Below are 20,719 nucleotides of genomic sequence, written 5' to 3'. Positions count from 1 at the left end.
AGAATGTCAGATGAGAGGGACCTTAGACATTCTCCTACAATACGATAGAGAAGGAAGCGAGAGGATGCAAGGGATGGAGGAAGAATGAGAAAGAGCCTCTAGTCACAACTGTAGTCCAGATCAAAATGGAGCATCATCTCTCAGGGGCAGCCAGACCAGACCAATATGGAGCGTCATCTCTCAGGGGCAGCCAGGCCAGACCAATATGGAGCGTCATCTCTCAGGAGTAGCCAGGCCAGACCAATATGGAGCGTCATCTCTCAGGAGTAGCCAGGCCAGACCAATATGGAGCGGCATCTCTCAGGAGTAGCCAGGCCAGACCAATATGGAGCGTCATCTCTCAGGGGTAGCCAGACCAGACCAATATTGAGCATAGGGTAGCACATTTTGGGGAATATTCAGTGGTGGAAACCTTCCGTGGGAATTGAAGGGAATATATGGAAATGAATGGAAATATATGCAAATTAATATTAATACCATTTAAATGTTTTTTTTGCATTGGATATATTTACCATATATGGAAACAGAAACATGAACCTTTTTATCTTATAAGTAGACATAATTGCAAATGACTAAATCCTTCCAATTAGAAATTTAAAAAACGATTTAGTTACAAATTGAACTTTAATTAAATGAGTTGGCTCTTCACATGGGATGATTTCACTGAACGATCTCCAATGATCCATCGCAAAGACATTTTCAACATACATCTGTAAAATGATAGTCTAGAAAGCTTTGGTTGTCTTCCTCTCAGGCGTCCATCCATGTCTTCTCTCCAGACTTCCTCAATGTCCACTTCTTGAACATCAGACTGAGGCCTCATCTTCACTGTAACTTTCCAAGCTTGTTGAGGGTGTTTCGTTGTCAGGCTCAAAAAGCCTAAAATATGCCCGGATGTCCACCAATTTGTCAACCCTTGTATTGGTCAGCATGTTGCGTGCTTTGGTGTGTGTTCCCAAACAAGGACCAGTTGCGCTCTGAGGCGGCTGTTGTTGGTGGGATTTGGAGGATGGAGGCAACAGGGGGAAAAAGTCCCTTCCACCAGGTGGCTGATGAGATATTTTGGCACAACTGCCATATTGCATCTCTATCCCAAAGCCCTTACTTGGAAGTGTACTTCGCCTGACTGCCAAGAACCTTGCCCTCATCCAGGCCAAGGTGGCAAGACACGGTAGTGATGACACCATAGGCCGTGTTGATCTCTGCACCAGACAAGATGCTCTTGCCAGCATACTTGGGGTTCAACATGTACGCTGCGGCGTGTATGGGCTTCAGGCAGAAGTCTTCACGCTTTTTGATGTATTTCAGAACTGCAGTTCCTCTGCTTGGAGCAACAGTAAAGTGGGCAGGGCAGTACGGATTTCTTCTCTTACATCTGCAAGCAGAGTCTGAACATCAGACAGGATGGCATTGTCTCCCTCAATCCGTGCAATGGATACTGCTATAGGTTTCAGGCTGCTTAATCTCTCCCAAAATACATCATCCAGGAGGATCCTCTTGATGGGGCTGTCCATATCGGCAGACTGTGATATGGCCATTTCTTGGATAGACTCGATGCCATCCAGGAGACATGGATGGCATCGATGATGATGACAACACCACCCCAACGGGTGTTTCTGGGCAGCTTCAATGTGGTGCTCTTATTCTTCTCACTTTGCTTGGTGAGGTAGATTGCTGCTATAACTTGATGACCCTTCACCTACCTAACCATTTCCTTGGCTCTCTTGTAGAGTGTATCCATTGTTTTCAGTGCCATGGTGTCCTTGAGGAACAGATTCAACGCATGAGCAGCATAGCCAATGGGTGTGATGTGAGGGTAGGAATCCTCCACTTTAGACCAAGCAGACTTCATGTTTGCAGCATTGTCTGTCACCAGTGAAAATACCTGAGCGCTGAGGGAACTTTATGCACTTGACCAGATGATTCTGCATCTTTGTTGCATTCTTCACATATGATTTGGCACAGCATTTGCAAATGTACACAGCTTTTCCTTCTACATTAGCTGCAGTGAAATGTCTCCACACATCAGATAGTGCCCATGGCATTTTCCTGTAAAGATCAGAAACAATAGTTAAAAAATATATATAAAAAATACAATTCCATGTACAGATAAATAGTTAAGCAGTTAGGTTAACCAACTCCTTTGTAAGACAACTATTTTTAAATTAAACATGTATGGAAACAGGTGAATTAACACACCTCAGTTAGCAGGCAAGCAAGCTAAAACCCACATGGTAGCAAAAACTAACTAGCAGAAACTGGTAACAAGTTAGAAATGATTTAAAAACACACTTTTCTGTAGGCTACTATTTGCTAATTAACAAAAAAAATAATGTAGGTCATAAAATATATTCACCCCACCCAGTAGTGTAATCAAAACTTACAAGAAAGCATGTAGTCCTTGGCTCAGTGTAGTAGTGTAGGCTCAATAGCATCTCATTAGTGTGCAAGATCTTGAGAATCAGCTATACATGTGATGGAAAATGCACTGTGCATGCAGAGGGTTACAATTTCATTGAATTGGGGATAGTTTAACCTCTTCAACCTATGGGGGCGCTATGTCATTATTGGATAAAAAAACGTGCCCGTTTTAAGCCCAATATTTTGTCACGAAAAGATGCTCGACTATGCATATAATTGCCAGCTTTGGAAAGAAAACACTGACGTTTTCAAAACTGCAAAGATATTATCTGTGAGTGCCCCAGAACTGATTTTACAGGCGAAACCAAGATGAAACTTCAAACAGGAAATGAGCAGGATTTTTGACGCTCTGTTTTACTCTGGTCTCCTTATATGGCTGTGGATATGCTGTGAACGAGCTTATGCGCTCTGCCGTTCGTCCAAGATGTCTGCAGCATTGTGACGTATTTGTAGGCATATCATTGGAAGATTGGCCATAAGAGACGACATTTGCCAGGGGGCCGTCCGGTGTCCTTTGTCTAATTTGGTGCGTAATTCCCAGTGGCAATTATTTTACCATGCGATACAGAAGGAGACTCATACTTCCAGGAACGATACATCATTGAAGAGATATGTGAAAAACACCTTGAGGATTGGTTCTAAACAACGTTTGCCATGTTTCAGTCGATATTATGGAGTTAATTTGGAAAAAAGTTTGCCGTTTGGCTAACTGAATTTTCGTTTTTGTTTTGGTAGCCAAACGTGACGCACCAAACGGACCGATTTCTCCAGCCCAAAAAAATATTTCAGGAAAAACTGAACATTTGCTATCTAACTGAGAGTCTCCTCATTGAAAACATCCAAAGTTCTTCAAAGGTAAATGATTTATTGAATGTTTTTGCTGGTTTTTGTGAAAATGTTGTCTGCTAATGCTAACGCTAAATGCTAATGCTAAATGCTAACGCTAAATGGTAGTTTGCTAATGGTAGAGAAGCATATTTTTGAAAATCTGAGATGACAGTGTTAAGAAAAGGCTAAGCATGAGAGCTAGCATATTGATTTCATTTCATTTGCGATTTTCATGAATAGTTAACGTTGCGTTATGGTAATGGGCTTGAGGCTGTAGTCATGATACCGGATCCGGGTTGGCTCGACGCAAGAAGTTAACCAAAATATGCCACAAGACCCAGAATTACCTTGTGTATCCCACGAAAAAAGGTTCACTGCTATAAGCAAAATTCCCCAAATTCCCGACCCTTTGCAACCTTAATGGAGCATCATCTCAGTGGTAGCCAGACCAGAACAATGGTGTCATCTCACCATGCCGTGGTCGAAGGTGAAGACGCCCACGTCTCTGCCGTGGTGGATGTGGTTCCGTCTGATGATAGGGTTGCCATGGTTTTTCACCCAGATCCCTGCCAGAGCGTTGTTGGAGATCTCATTGTCCTCATAGATTCCCTGGGAATGAAGAATGAGTTGCAGAGTTTCACAGCACAGTCTTGGAAATGGGATGATTTGAGTAATCAAGTGCCATATGGAAAAGTGGTGTGCGTTACCTACCTGTGCATGGTCAGTGATGTAAAGCCCCACGTTCTCACAGTCGCTGATGTTGCAGTGTTTGATGGTGGGACAAGCGCCCTGGCCGCTCACACAGACCGCTGAGCCCACTGAAACCAACAGGTGTAGAGCCAGCCAGGTGAGCATGGTAGAGCCCGGTGTATCCACTACACTTCTCAGACAGATACCCACCCACTGTCTCAATTCCATGTGTGGAAGACACTGTCAAAATATTGCCCTATGAGCTATGATCATTATAATACATTTAGGTGTCATGAAAATTAGATTGCACTTGGTAGGTCTGAGATGCTAAAACTTTGCTTAGTGAAAGGCAGGTAGGTCTGAGATGCTAAAACTATGCTTTGTGAAAAGCAGGTACGTCTGAGATGCTAAAACTATGCTTAGTGAAAGGCCGGTAGGGCTGAGATGCTAAAACTATGCTTAGTGAAATGCCGGTAGGGCTGAGATGCTAAAGCTATGCTTAGTGAAAGGCCGGTAGGGCTGAGATGCTAAAACTATGCTTAGTGAAATGCCGGTAGGGCTGAGATGCTAAAGCTATGCTTAGTGAAAGGCCGGTAGGGCTGAGATGCTAAAACTATGCTTAGTGAAAGGCCGGTAGGTCTGAGATGCTAAAACTATGCTTAGTGAAAGGCAGGTAGGTCTGAGATGCTAAAACTATGCTTAGTGAAAGGCCGGTAGGTCTGAGATGCTAAAACTATGCTTAGTGAAAGGCCGGTGAATGCTAAAACTATGGTGAAAGGCCGGTAGGGCTGAGATGCTAAAACTATGCTTAGTGAAAGGCCGGTAGGTCTGAGATGCTAAAACTATGCTTAGTGAAAGGCAGGTAGGTCTGAGATGCTAAAACTATGCTTAGTGAAAGGCCGGTAGGTCTGTGGAGAGATGGAGACATTGTGTTGTAAGGTACCTGTGCAAGTGCTGCGTATGATACAGTGGTCAATGATGGGACTGCAGTTGACTGTAATCTCCAGACAGTGGTGGGCATTGTGGTGCTGGGCAGACTTATCATCAGGATTAAACTAAGAGAGGCAGACAAACACAAGGGAGTTAGTTTATTATATAGGACTAAGAAAGGAGTCATTCATAACATATGACTAACATCCACAACTGATATCATGTCAACAGTTCCCTTGGTATGATGAGGACCACTGTACAGAGTCAATATGACATTATGATGAGGACCACAGTACAGAGTCAATATGACAACATGATGAGGACCCCTGTACAGAGCCAATATGACATTATGATGAGGACCACAGTACAGAGTCAATATGACAACATGATGAGGACCCCTGTACAGAGCCAATATGACATTATGAGGACCACTGTACAGAGCAATATGACATTATGATGAGGACCACAGTACAGAGTCAATATGACATTATGAGGACCACAGTACAGAGTCAATATGACAATATGATGAGGACCACAGTACAGAGTCAATATGACAACATGAAGAGAACCCCTGTACAGAGCCAATATGACGATGAGGCCCCCTACAGAGTCAATATGACGATGAGGCCCACCATACAGAGTGAATATGACAACATGATGAGGATCACTGTACAGAGCCAATATGACGATGAGGGCCATTGTTCAGAGCCAATATGATGAGGCCCACAGTACAAGGTCAATATGACGATGAAGCCCACTGTCCAAGGTCAATATGACGATGAGGCCCACTGTACAAGGTCAATATGACGATGAGGCCCACTGTCCAAGGTCAATATGACGATGAGGCCCACTGTCCAGAGTCAATATGACGATGAGGCCCACTGTCCAGAATCAATATGACAATATGACGAGGACCACTGTACAGAGTCGATATGACAATATGATGAGGACCACTGTACAGAGTCAATATGACAATATGATGAGGACCACTGTACAGAGTCAATATGACAATGAGGCCCACTATACAGAGTCAATGAGGATGAGGCCCACTATACAGTCAATATGACGATGAGGCCCATTATACAGAGTCAATATGACCGCCCCCAGGTGGCAAGGGTAGGTAACAACACATCCGCCACGCTGATCCTCAACACAGGGGCCCCTCAGGGGTGGGTGCTCAGTCCCCTCCTGTGCTCCCTGTTCACTCATGACAACACGGCCGGGTACGACTCCAACACCATCATTATATTTAGCGATGACACAACAGTGGTAGTAGGCCTGATCACCGACAACAACGAGACAGCCTATAGGAAGGTCAGAGACCTGGTCGTGTGGTGCCAAGACATCAACCTCGCCCACAACGTGATCAAGACAAAGGAGATGATTGTGGACTACAGGAAAAAGAGGACCGAGCATGCCCCCATTCTCATCGATGGGGCTTCAGTGGAGAACTTAAAGTTCCTTGATCTCCACACCACCAACAAACTATCATGGTCCAAGCACACCAAGACAATCATGAAGAGCGCATGACAAAATCTATTCCCCCTCAGGAGACTGAAAATATTTGGCCTGGGTCATCAGATCCTCAAAGGGTTTTACAGCTGCACCATCCTGACTGTTGCATCACTGCCTGGTATGGCAACTGCTTGGCCTCAGACCGCAAGGCAGTACAGAGGGTAGTGCGTATGGCCCAGTACGTCACTGGGGCCAAGCTTCCTGCCATCCAAGACCTCTATACCAGGCGGTGTCAGAGGAAGGCCCTAAAGATTGTCAGACTCCAGCCACCCCAGTCAGACTGTTCTCTCTGCTACCACATGGCAAGCGGTACCGGAGCTCCACGTCTAGGTCCAAGAGGCTTCTAAACAGCTTCTACCCCCAAGCCATAAGACTCCTGAACATCTAGTCAAATGGCTTCCTGGACTATTTGCATTGCACCCTCCCCCTCTCCACACCACTGCTACTCTCTGTTGTCATCTATGCTTAGTCACTTTAATAACTCTACATACATGGACATACTACCTCAACTAACCGGTGCCCCCGCACATTGACTCTGTATCAATACCCCCTTGTACAAAGTCTCGCTATTGTTATTTTACTGCTGCTCTTTAATTACTTGTTACTTTCATCTCTTATTCTTATCAGTATTTTTTTGAAACTGCATTATTGGTTAAGTGCTCGTAAGTAAGCATTTCACTGTAAAGTCTACACCCGTTGTATTCAGTGCATGTGACTAATACAGTTGATTTGATTATGAGGACCACCGTACAGAGTCAATATGTCACAATATGATGAGGACCACCGTACAGAGCCAATAGGACAAGGACCACTGTACAGAGCCAATATGATGAGGACCACCGTACAGAGTCAGTAGGACGAGGACCACAGTACAGAGTCAATATGACAACATGATGAGGACCACTGTACAGAGCCAATATGACAACATAACGAGGACCACTATATAGAGCCAATATGATGAGGACCACTATATAGAGCCAATATGACGAGGACCACCGCACAGTCAATAGGACGAGGACCACTGTACAGAGCCAATATGACAACATGAGGACCACTGTACAGAGCCAATATGACAACATGAGGATCACTATATAGAGCCAATAGGACAAGGACCACTGTACAGAGTCAATATGACGAGGCCCACTGTACAGAGTCAATATGACGATGAGGCCCACTGTACAGAGTCAATATGACGATGAGGCCCACTGTACAGAGTCAATATGACGATGAGGCCCACTGTACAGAGTCAATATGACGATGAGGCCCACTGTACAGAGTCAATATGACGATGAGGCCCACTGTACAGAGTCAATATGACGATGAGGCCCACTGTACAGAGTCAATATGACGATGAGGCCCACTATACAGAGTCAATATGACGATGAGGCCCACTGTACAGAGTCAATATGACGATGAGGCCCACTGTACAGAGTCAATATGACGATGAGGCCCACTGTACAGAGTCAATATGACGATGAGGCCCACTGTACAGAGTCAATATGACGATGAGGCCCACTGTACAGAGTCAATATGACGATGAGGCCCACTATACAGAGTCAATATGACGATGAGGCCCACTATACAGAGTCAATATGACGATGAGGCCCACTATACAGAGTCAATATAACGATGAGGCCCACTATACAGAGTCAATATGACGATGAGGCCTACTATACAGAGTCAATATGACGATGAGGCCCACTATACAGAGTCAATATGACGATGAGGCCCACTATACAGAGTCAATATAACGATGAGGCCCACTATACAGAGTCAATATGACGATGAGGCCTACTATACAGAGTCAATATGACGATGAGGCCCACTATACAGAGTCAATATGATGATGAGGCCCACTATACAGAGTCAATATGATGATGAGGCCCACTATACAGAGTCAATATGATGATGAGGCCCACTATACAGAGTCAATATGATGATGAGGCCCACTATACAGAGTCAATATGACGATGAGGCCCACTATACAGAGTCAATATAACGATGAGGCCCACTATACAGAGTCAATATGACGATGAGGACCACTGTACAGGGTGAATATGATGAGGCCCACTATACAGAGTCAATATGACGATGAGGCCCACTATACAGAGTCAATATGATGATGAGGCCCACTATACAGAGTCAATATGATGATGAGGCCCACTATACAGAGTCAATATGATGATGAGGACCACTATACAGAGTAAATATGATTTGGACCACTGTTGAGTCCAGGCATACACCAACAGTCAGCTAGGCCCATATTATGTAAGTCATGGATAAGACCTCACCTTGATGGTCATGTAGCCAACGTATGCATCCTCTGAGCCCTCCATGAAGACAAACGTTGAGTCTCTGGTGTTCTCAATGATCACTTTGTCTGCTACTTTACCAGATGCTGTTGAAAAAAAACACAGTATTGGGGTTTAAAAGGGCAGGGCAAAAGACAACACTGGGCTACAAGTGTCCAGCAAAGATAGTCAATGAACCATGTTGCAAGGTCAAGTGGGTAGATAGTAGAGGTCGACCGATGAATCGGAATGGCCGATTTCAAGTTTTCATAACAAATCTGTATTTTTGGACATTTAAATTAATTTTTTTATTATTTTTTTTATTTGATTTAAGTAGGCAATTCAGTAATCGAATCACAGCCTACTTTTTCCAAACGTGTGATGATTTAACAAGCGCATTCGCGAAAAAAGCACTGTCGTTGCACAAATATATAAAAAATATATATATACTCAAGTATATATTTTTTAACCTACATATTTAGTTAATATTGCCTGCTAACATTAATTTATTTTAACTAGGGAAACTGTGTCACTTCTCTTGCGTTCTGTGTAACAGAGTCAGGGTATATGCAGCAGTTTGGGCCGCCTGGCTTGTTGCGAACTGTGTGAAGACCATTTATTTCTAACAAAAAGACCGAAATTAATTTGCCAGAATTGTACATAAAATTATGACATAACATTGAAGATTGTACAATGTAACAGCAATATGTAGACTATGGGATGCCACCCGTTAGATAAAATACAGAAAGGTTCCGTATTTCGCTGAAAAAATAAACGTTTTGTTATCGAAATTATACACTACTCAAAAAAATAAAGGGAACACTAAAATAACACATCCTAGATCTGAATGAATTAAATATTCTTATTAAATACTTTTTTCTTTACATAGTTGAATGTGCTGACAACAAAATCACACAAAAATGATCAATGGAAATCGAATTTATCAACCCATGGAGGTCTGTATTTGGAGTCACACTCAAAATGAAAGTGGAAAACCACACTACATACAGGCTGATCCAACTTTGATGTAATGTCCTTTTGCGACGAGCAAACCCGTATCCGTGAGTGTAATCATAGCCTCAAAGGCATTAGCATAACGCAACGGACATAAATACCCATAGAAACTTTTCCTATTCATGAAAATCGCAAATGAAATGAAATAAATATATTCAAACACAAGCTTAGCCTTTTAACAACACTGTCATCTCAGATTTTCAAGCATTTGTGTAAGTTTATCATGGCATAATGCTATGCTAGGCTCTGCTGGCAGCAGGCAACATTTTCACAAAAATAAGAAAAGCAACCAAATTAAATAATTTACCTTTGAAGAACTTCAGATGCTTTCACTCAGGAGACTCCCAGTTAGATAGCAAATGTTCCTTTTTTCCAAAGATATTATTTTTGTAGGCGAAAAAGCCATGCTTGGCTGAGAAATCAACCGAAAGAAATGCTACAACGCCAAACTTTTTGAAAAATTAGCTACATAGTATCGTAGGAAACACGGCAAACGTTGTTTAGGATCCATCCTCAAGGTGTTTTTAACAAATATATTCGATAATATATCCGTCGAGACAGTTGGTTTCTCATAAGAAGCGATTGGAAAAATGGCTACCTCAGTATTTTACGCAAGGTTTTCTGCGGGAGACACCATGTGACCACATGCCATATGGTCCCTTACAGCCATTCTTCAAGGGAAATACCTAAAAAGACGTCACAATTCTGTAGACACCTTGGGGAAAACGTGTAAAATGTAAGCTCATTCATAGCTCATTCACAGCCATATAAGGAGTCATTGGCATGAGGCGGTTTCAAAAAATGTGGCACCTGTGGCGCCTGTAACATCAGTTCTGTGGCACTCAAAATACAATATCTTTGCAGTTTTGGAAACGTCAGAGTGTCTTCTTTCCAAAGCTGTCAATTATATGCATAGTCGAGCATCTTTTCGTGACAAAATATCTTGTTTAAAACATGAACGTTTTTCATCCAAAATTTAAAATAGCACCCCCTAAATCCAACTGGTTAAACAAGTCAAAATGAGGCTCAGTAGTGTGTGTGGCCTCCACGTGCCTGTATGACCTCCCTACAATGCCTGGGCATGCTCCTGATGAGGTGGTGGATGGTCTCCCGAGGGATCTCCTCCCAGACCTGGACTAAAGCATCCGCCAACTCCTGGACAGTCTGTGGTGCAACGTGGTGTTGGTGGATGGAGCGAGACATGATGTCCCAGATGTGCTCAATTGGATTCAGGTCTGGGGAACGGGCGGGCCAGTCCATAGCATCAATGCCTTCCTCTTGCAGGAACTGCTGACACACTCCAGCCACATGAGGTCTAGCATTGTCTTGCATTAGGAGGAACCCAGGGCCAACCGCACCAGCATATGGTCTCACAAGGGGTCTGAGGATCTCACCTCGGTACCTAACGGCAGTCAGGCTACCTCTGGCGAGCACATGGAGGGCTGTGCGGCCCCCCAAAGAAATGCCACCCCACACCATGACTGACCCACCGCCATACCGGTCATGCTGGAGGATGTTGCAGGCAGCAGAACATTCTCCACGGCGTCTCCAGACTCTGTCAAGTCTGTCACACGTGCTCACAGTGTGAACCTGCTTTCATCTGTGAAGAGCACAGGGCACCAGTGGCGAATTTGCCAATCTTGGTGTTCTCTGGCAAACAACAAAAGTCCTGCACGGTGTTGGGCTGTAAGCAGAACCCCCACCTGTGGACGTCGGGCCCTCATACCACCCTCATGGAGTCTGTTTCTGACCGTTTGAGCAGACACATGCACATTTGTGGCCTGCTGGAGGTCATTTTTCAGGGCTCTGGCAGTGCTCCTCCTGCTCCTCCTTGCACAAAGGCGGAGGTAGCGGTCCTGCTTCTGGGTTGTTGCCCTCCTACGGCCTCCTCCACGTCTCCTGATGTACTGGCCTGTCTCCTGGTAGCGCCTCCATGCTCTGGACACTACGCTGACAGACACAGCAAACCTTCTTGCCACAGCTCGCATTGATGTGCCATCCTGGATGAGCTGCACTACCTGGGCCACTTGTGTGGGTTGTAGACACCGTCTCGTGCTACCACTAGAGTGAAAGCACCGCCAGCATTCAAAAGTGACCAAAACATCAGCCAGGAAGCATAGGAACTGAGAAATGGTCTGTGGTCACCACCTGCAGAACCACTCCTTTATTGGGTGTTTCTTGCTAATTGCCTATAATTTCTACCTGTTGTCTATTCCATTTGCACAACAGCATGTGAAATTTATTGTCAATCAGTGTTGCTTCCTAAGTGGACAATTGATTTCACAGAAGTGTGATTGACTTGGAGTTACATTGTGTTGTTTAAGTGTTCCCTTTATTTTTTTGAACAGTGTAGTTTTCGGATTTGACCATATTAACTTCTTAAGGGCAGGCGGGACGGTGGCGTCCCACCTGGCCAACATCTGGTGAAATTGCAGAGCGCGTAATTCAAACTACAGAATTATAAATATTTAACTTTCATAAAATCACAAGTGTAATACATCAAAATAAAGCTTAACTTCTTGTTAATCCAGCCTCTGTGTCAGATTTCAAAAAGGCTTTACGGCAAAAGCACACCATTCGATTATCTGAGGACAGCGTCCTGCCTACAAAAGCATTAAAAACATATTTCAACCAGGCAGGTGCGCCACAAAAGTCAGAAATAGCGATATAATAAATGCCTTACCTTTGATGTTCTTCTTCTGTTGGCACTCCAAAAGATCCCAGTTACATCACAAAATGGTCCTTCTTTATATCCATAAAAACTCAGTTTAGCTGGCGCGCTTCAGTCAATAATCCACCCAGTTTCCCTCCATCAAAATGCATACAAAATTAATCCTAAACATTACTAATGAACTTTTCCAAACAAGTCAAACAACATTCATAATCAAACCATAGGTACCCTAATACGTAAATAAAGGATACAATTTAAGACGGAGAATTCTTATTGTCTTTATCGGAGAAAAATACCAAAGAACGCCCTCTCTTCCAAGCACCTAGAAAAACTACAATTCCTGGCTATTTTTTTCCCCAAAAAACAGCATGAAACTCTTTCTAAATACTGTTGACATCTAGTGGAAGCCCTAGGAATTGCAATCTGGGAGGATTTTGCCTTATAATAAAAGTGACAGCCATTGAAAACAGTGGTAGGCTGAATTTTCTTTTGTTGGGGGGGGTTTGTCCGAGGTGTTTCGCCTGCCATATCAGTTGTTATACTCAGACATCATTTTAACAGTGTTAGGACACTTTAGAGTGGTTTCTATCCAAATCTATCAATTATATGCATATCCTAGCTTCTGGGCCTGAATAACAGGCAGTTTACTTTGGGCACGCTTTTCATCCAGACGTGAAAATACTGCCCCCTATCCAAGAGAGGTTAACCTCTAGTGACACCCCATCCCGTGAACGGGACCGTTGTCATCATCTGACACTAATTAGCATATCGCATCGGACATAAATCTTCCTAGAAAATATTCCTATTCATGAAAATCACAAGTGAAATATATTGGAACACAGCTTAGCCTTTTGTTAATCACCTATTCATCTCAGATTTTCAAAATATGCTTTACAGCCAAAGCTAGACAAGCATTTGTGTAAGTTTATCGATAGCCTAGCATAGCATTATGCCTTGCTAGCAGCAGGCAACCTTGTCACGAAAATCAAAAAAGCTAATCAAATTAAATCGTTTACCTTTGATGAACTTCGGATGTTTTCACTCACGAGACTCCCAGGTAGATAGCCAAAGTTCATTTTTTCCCCCAAAATATTATTTTTGTAGGCGAAATAGCTCCGTTTGTTCATGTTTGGCTGAGAAATCGACCGGAAATTGCAGTCACGACAACAAAAAATATTCCAAATTAGCTCCATAATATCGACAGAAACATGGCAAACGTTGTTTAGAATCAATCCTCAAGGTGTTTTTCAAATATCTATTCGATAATATATCCACCAGGACAATTGGTTTCTCAGTAGAAGCAATTGGAATAAGGGCTACATCTGTACTTTACGCAAGATTTTCTCCGGGAGCATCATGTGACCACTTGCGCAATGTAGCCCCCTACGGGTATTCTTCAACATAAATGCGTAAAACTATGTCACAATGCTGTAGACATCTTGGGGAATACGTAGAAAGCGTAAGCTGGTTCATAGCACATTCACAGCTCAATGGGGACTCATTGGCATTGCAGCGCTTTCAAAATATGGGGCACTTCCGGAGTGGATTTTTCTCAGGCTTTCGCCTGCAACATCAGTTCTGTTATACTCAGACAATATCTTTACACTTTTGGAAACGTTAAAATGTTTTCTATCCAAAACTGTCAATTATATGCATATTCTAGCATCTTGTCCTGACAAAATATCCCATTTAAAACAAACGTTTAAAAAAAAAAAATTAAAATACTGTCCCTAGATTCGCAACCGGTTAATGACCTAAGGCTCATATTTCTGTGTGTTATTATGTTATAATTAAGTCTATGATTTGATATTTGATAGAGCAGTCTGAGCGGTGGTAGGCAGCAGCAGGCTCGTACGCATTCATTCAAACAGCACTTTTGTGCGTTTGTCAGCAGCTCTTCGTTGTGCTTCAAGCATTGAGCTGTTTGACTTCAAGCCTATCAACTCCCGAGATTAGGCTGGTGTAACCGATGTGAAATGGCTAGCAAGTTAGCGGGGTGCGCGCTAATAGCGTTTCAAATCGGTGATGTCACTCGCTCGGAGACCTCGAAGTAGTTGTTCCCCAAAAGCCGCGGCTTTTGTGGAGCGATGGGTAACGATGCTCGAGGGTGGCTGTTGTCGATGTGTTCCTGGTTCGAGCCCAGGTAGGGGCGAGGAGAGGGACGGAAGCTATACTGTTACACTGGCAATACTAAAGTGCCTATAAGAACATCCAATAGTCAAAGGTATATGAAATACAAATGGTAGAGAGAAATAGTCCTATAATTCCTATAATAACTAAAACCTAAAACTTATTACCTGGGAATAATATAATAATAATAATAATATAATAATAATATTGACGACTCATGTTAAAAGGAACCACCCGCTTTCATATCCTCTCATGTTCTGAGCAAGGAACTTAACGTTAGCTTTTTTACATGGCGCATATTGCACTTTTACTTTCTTCTCCAACATTGTTTTTGTTCAATTTGGTTTAAATAATGCATGTTTCATTATTTGAGGCTAAATAGATTTTATTGATGTGTTATATTAAGTTAAAATAAGTGTTCATACAGTATTGCTGTAATTGTCATTATTATAAATAAATAAAAATATGCAACTTAAAACATTGTTAAATTTTAATTTATAAAAAACATTAAAAAAAAGAAGAAATCAGCCGATTAATCGGGTATCGGCTTTTTTTTGGTCTTCCAATAATCATAATCGGTCGACCTGTAGTAGATAGACGGGGAACAGATGGTGTACGGTACAGAAAACAATGAACAGAATTAATACGTACCAGCTCCTATCATTGTGATGGGCGATTCGATGTAAATCCACTCATCAGTGTAGACCCCAGAGTGTACGAATATGAGGCCGTCAAAGTGGGCCTCCTGAACACCTCCCAGGGCATCCTCGATGGTGTCATAGTACTGAGGAAGAGGCACCATAGAGAAGTGTGTTACAGCGAAGTCACAGTGAACTCATGATGACCAATCACCCAATAACAACCCACAGATTAAAAAGCATAGTCCTGAACTAAAAAGTTAGGCCTATATAAATACAAATAATAAATTACAGTTCTATAGCGCTTTTCATAGAATCCCGAAGTGCTTCAAGAGCAAAAAACAAACAAGCAATATATCACGACAGGTCAACCAGTAGAGGCCAGGTCTTTGAAAGATGCATCTTCTGAAGATGGAGAGGGTCAGTTAATGTCTTGAGTGGAGAATGCTGGTCAGAGGATGGTGATGGAGTCTGCTGCTGATCTTTTAGAGGGTTAGTCTGGGAACCAACTTGATTCATAGCCACTGGACTTCTCCCCCTTCACTCTGTGTATCACCACTTGGGTGACGCCTCAGCAGCTCTGGTTGCCAGAAAGCTCACCATACAAAGAGTTCAGAATAGTATCCAGTCGTCCTCTCAACAAGCACTCCCATTACTTTAAAGCTTAGGCAATGGAGATTCTTCATTCAGTGTACATTTTAGTCCAGGACTAGGCTTAAATCGGTGTCAAGGAAACTGGCCCTTAAACTCTCTCAAACAAACACACTTACAAGCATGTTCTCTCTTCCTTTGTATCTGGAAGGATTACTGTAGAAGTGTTCTGCGAAGCCTGGCTTCACATGTGCTCCTTTATACTGCAAACAAAAGCAAAAAAACATCAATGAATCTGGCCATTATTATAGCACAGTAATACTAATGGTGGGATTGCTTCTAGAATCACAGCAATCAAGATGTCACTCCACTGGAACTTCACTTGCCAAGTTAAATAAAGGTTAAATAATAAAATAAATAAACAAATAGAATTACTGGGACTCCACAGTGTTCTTGCATTGATATGTCTGTACAAGCTGTTGACTGTTTTAGCAGCAGTAGGAGTATCTATATGGTTGAGTGACAGTGAGGGTTTCCATAGGTCAGAGGTGAGTGAGTAACAGTAAGGGCAGTGTGGGAAAAGAGGTCATGGGGTCGTTGTCCTACCAGCTGCTGAAAGCTCTCCTTCCACGGGTTGGGCTGCTCGTACTCGTCTGGGTTAATCTGGAAGAATTTCCCCGCCTCAGGATGCATCATGGGACGCGTGTACTCAAACACCTCCATGTACAGCCTCTTCCTGTGAAGCAAAAGAAGGCACAGCCAGACAGGACACCATAAGACAGGGAACTTCAAGCGATAACACACTGGGGGGCGCAGGAGGGGAAAGACAGTGTGTGTTCCAGATTGGATCCATTACATTTGGTTGAAGATGCCCAAATTAGGACAACCGAACAATTCCATGCGGAAACTTTTGAAAATAAACAGTCGTGTGTTCAGTGCTAACTAGCATTGCGGGTCCCATTTTTTACAATTCTTCCTAATTTATTTAAAGCATTACGGGACATTAGAATCCTCCTCTTAACCTTTTATCTTCAACCTCGCTTTGCACCTATGGGTACACTAGGAATAGCCTGCCAACCAACCAACCAAGCAGACAGCTAACAGTCCAACCAAGAGGCCGGCCAGCCAGCCAACCAACCAAAAGGCCGGCCAGCCAGCCAGCCAACCAACCAAAAGGCCAGCCAGCCAGCCAGCTAGCTAACTATCCAGCCGGCTAGCCAACTAGCCTGCCAACCAGCCAACTAGCCTGCCAACCAGCCAACTAGCCTGCAAACCAGCCAGCCAGCCAACCAACCAAAAGGCCAGCCAGCCAACCAACCAAAAGGCCAGCCAGCCAGCCAGCTAGCTAACTATCCAGCCGGCTAGCCAACTAGCCTGCCAACCAGCCAACTAGCCTGCCAACCAGCCAGCCAACCAGCCAACTAGCCTGCCAGCCAACCAACCAAAAGGCCAGCCAGCCAACCAACCAAAAGGCCAGCCAGCCAAACAACCAAAAGGCCGGCCAGCCAGCCAACCAACCACCCAACCAAAAGGCCAGCCAGCCAGCCAGCTAGCCAACTAGCCTGCCAACCAGCCAACTAGCCTGCCAACCAGCCAACTAGCGGTCAGCCAGCCTGCCAGCCAACTAGCCAGCAAGCCAGCCAGCCAACCAACTAGCCAGCCAACTAGCCAGCAAGCCAGCCAGCCAACCAACTAGCCAGCCAACTAGCCAGCAAGCCAGCCAGCCAACCAACTAGCCAGCCAACTAGCCAGCAAGCCAGCCAGCCAACCAACTAGCCAGCCAACCAACCAGCCAGCCAACCAGCCAGCCAGCAAACCAACCAGACAGCCATTCAATGAGCCAAGCAGACAGCCAACCAGCCGAGCAGACAGCCAACCAACCAACCAACCGAGCAGACAGCCAACCAGCCGAGCAGACAGCCAACCAGCCAGCCAATCAGACAGCCAACCAGCCAGCCAATCAGACAGCCAACCAACCAGTCGAGCAGACAGCCAACACACCAGCAGAGCAGACAGCCAACCAGCCAGCCAATCAACCAGCTGAGCAGACAGCCAACCATCCAGCCAAGCAGACAAGCAACCAAACAGCTAAGCAACCAACTAGACAGCCAGCCAACCAACTAGCCAGCCAGCCAACCAACTAGCCAGCCAACCAACCAGCCAACCAACCAACCAGCCAGCAAACCAACCAGACAGCCATTCAATGAGCCAAGCAGACAGCCAACCAGCCGAGCAGACAGCCAACCAGTCAGCCAATCAGACAGACAGCCAACCAACCAGTCGAGCAGACAGCCAACACACCAGCCGAGCAGACAGCCAACCAGCCAGCCAATCAATCAGCCGAGCAGACAGCCAGCCAACCAGCCAGCCGAGCAGACAGACAGCCAGACAAGCAACCAACCAGCTAAGCAACCAACTAGACAGCCAGCCAAGCAACCAACCAAGCAGAGAGCCAGCCAAGCAACCATCCAAGTAGAGCCAGCCAATTAACCAACCAGCCAAGCAGACAACCAACCAAGGAGACAACCAACCAGACAAGCAGACAGCCAACCAACTAACCAGCCGAGCAGACAGACAACCAACCAACCAGCCGAGCAGACAGACAACCAACCAGCCAGCCGAGCAGACAGCCAACCAACCAGCCGAGCAGACAGACAACCAACCAGCCAGCCGAGCAGACAGCCAACCAACCAGCCGAGCAGACAGCCAACCAACCAGCCGAGCAGACAGCCAACCAACCAGCCGAGCAGACAGCCAACCAACCAGCCGAGCAGACAGCCAACCAACCAGCCAAGCAACCAACTAACCAGACAGCCAGCCAAGCAACCACCCAAGCAGAGAGCCAGCCAAGCAACCATCCAAGCAGAGAGCCAGCCAAGCAGACAACAAACCAAGGAGACAGCCAACCTGACAGCCAACCACCCAAGCAGACAGCCAACCACCCAAGCAGAAAGCCAACCAACCAGCCAAGCAGTCAGCCAGCCAACCAACAAGCCAAGCAGACAGCCAGCCAACCAACAAGCCAAGCAGGTAGCCAGCCAGCCAACCCACCAACCGGCCAAGCAGACAACCAACCAAGGAGACAGCCAACCAACCAACCAGCCAACCAACCAAGCAGACAGCCAACCAGCAAACCAACCAACCAAGCAGACAGCCAACCAGCAAACCAACCAACCAAGCAGACAGCCAACCAGCAAACCAACCAAGCAGACAGCCAACCAGCAAACCAACCAAGCAGACAGCCAACCAACCCAGTCAAAGCAGACAGCCAACCATACCAGTCAAAGCAGACAGCCAACCAACCCAGTCAAAGCAGACAGCCAACCAACCCAGTCAAAGCAGACAGCCAACCAACCCAGTCAAAGCAGACAGCCAACCAACCCAGTCCAGCAGACAGCCAACCAACCCAGTCCAGCAGACAGCCAACCAACCCAGTCCAGCAGACAGCCAACCAACCCAGTCCAGCAGACAGCCAACCAACCCAGTCCAGCAGACAGCCAACCAACCCAGTCCAGCAGACAGCCAACCAACCCAGTCCAGCAGACAGCCAACCAGCCCAGTCCAGCAGACAGCCAACCAACCCAGTCCAGCAGACAGCCAACCAACCCAGTCCAGCAGACAGCCAACCAACCCAGTCCAGCAGACAGCCAACCAACCCAGTCCAGCAGACAGCCAACCAGCCCAGTCAAAGCAGACAGCCAACCAACCCAGTCAAAGCAGACAGCCAACCAACCCAGTCAAAGCAGACAGCCAACCAACCCAGTCAAAGCAGACAGCCAACCAACCCAGTCAAAGCAGACAGCCAACCAACCCAGTCAAAGCAGACAGCCAACCAACCCAGTCCAGCAGACAGCCAACCAACCCAGTCCAGCAGACAGCCAACCAACCCAGTCCAGCAGACAGCCAACCAACCCAGTCCAGCAGACAGCCAACCAACCCAGTCCAGCAGACAGCCAACCAACCCAGTCCAGCAGACAGCCAACCAGCCCAGGCAAGAACAGCCAACCAGCCCAGTCCAGCAGACAGCCAACCAACCCAGTCCAGCAGACAGCCAACCAACCCAGTCCAGCAGACAGCCAACCAGCTCAGTCCAGCAGACAGCCAACCAGCCACTCACCAGAGGATGGGGTCATTGGCCAGTTCGCTGAAGCGTTTGCAGACACATGCTGCGCGACACAGGTCCTGCTCCAGCAGGTAGGAGAAGATCTTCAGAACCACCTCGTCTGGCAGCTTCTCCTGGAGGTAGTGCTCTGCGGGAGCTGCTAGTGATGAACACAACCATAGGGAAACTTTATTAATGGAGAAGGTATTCACACATCCAAAATAATAACAGGAGATGGACAGAAACAAGGTCCAATACAGAGAGTAGGGGCATTTTCAACCTCCAATTCTCATAAATCATTTTCAACCTCATAATTCTCTCATGTTATTCACCAAAATATTTTTCCTTGGTTTTACTGTAGTGTGTACGTCATTGTTGTCTTTTACAGACATTTGGAAGATTATCCTGGGATGGGCTGAAAGAGATTCTAATAAATAAAAATTAAACAAAAACATAATGTTAGAAAGTATTATTTTACCTGTTAAATCTTGAGACTTTCCTGACACTCTGGCACGCTTTGCCCGATGGCCAAAGTCTTCTGTGGCTGAAGTGGAAGCACCCTGCGTATAGAAAGAAAAATAGATTGTTATAAGCCTTGACAGCTGACACGTTTTGATGGAACAGACCATGATCATCTGCTTAAAAACAACCGTATTAATATTTCAGCATTGTTTTTAATAAATCAAGTTCTTCAATTAATCACCACCGCTAGCGAAATACTTATCAATTATGCAAAGAGGAAAGATTAATTCTCAAATTCAGCCCATGGGTAAAAGGGAGCCTCATGCTTAAGAAGACACCATTGTGGGTGGAATGCTGATATTGCTCACTAGTCTAGGTCAGAGTACAGCTTTTTGCAATATTTATTTATAACCAGCAGCACTCAGTCCAGGTTAGG

At 45.1% G+C, this 20,719-nt stretch overlaps 1 protein-coding gene across 3 annotated transcripts in view; it reads right to left on the bottom strand.

Annotated features, from left to right (window-relative positions):
• The window catches only part of LOC118371531 (F-box only protein 11-like), a 50,014-nt gene that overhangs the window by 13,543 nt on the left and 15,752 nt on the right, over positions 1–20,719 (bottom strand). For 2 of the 3 annotated variants that reach the window (XR_008071057.1, XM_052470746.1), the window contains exons 3-11: positions 20,300–20,381; positions 19,837–19,981; positions 16,326–16,455; positions 15,899–15,982; positions 15,142–15,274; positions 8,676–8,782; positions 4,883–4,994; positions 3,961–4,067; positions 3,721–3,858 (exon numbers count right to left, since the gene is read on the bottom strand). Coding sequence is in view for 2 of the 3 variants with exons in the window: in XM_052470746.1 (XP_052326706.1) it covers positions 3,721–3,858; positions 3,961–4,067; positions 4,883–4,994; positions 8,676–8,782; positions 15,142–15,274; positions 15,899–15,982; positions 16,326–16,455; positions 19,837–19,981; positions 20,300–20,381 (1,038 nt within the window). In the remaining variant the exon portion in view is untranslated. The remainder of the gene's footprint in view (positions 1–3,720; positions 3,859–3,960; positions 4,068–4,882; positions 4,995–8,675; positions 8,783–15,141; positions 15,275–15,898; positions 15,983–16,325; positions 16,456–19,836; positions 19,982–20,299; positions 20,382–20,719) is intronic. The other variant, XM_052470747.1, reaches the window with a different exon arrangement.

The sequence above is a fragment of the Oncorhynchus keta genome, chromosome 2 (assembly GCF_023373465.1).
Source record: "Oncorhynchus keta strain PuntledgeMale-10-30-2019 chromosome 2, Oket_V2, whole genome shotgun sequence".
Taxonomy (NCBI): Eukaryota; Metazoa; Chordata; class Actinopteri; order Salmoniformes; family Salmonidae; genus Oncorhynchus; species Oncorhynchus keta.
Note: the sequence above shows the minus strand (reverse complement) of the source record. Positions and strands in the feature narration are given on the sequence as shown.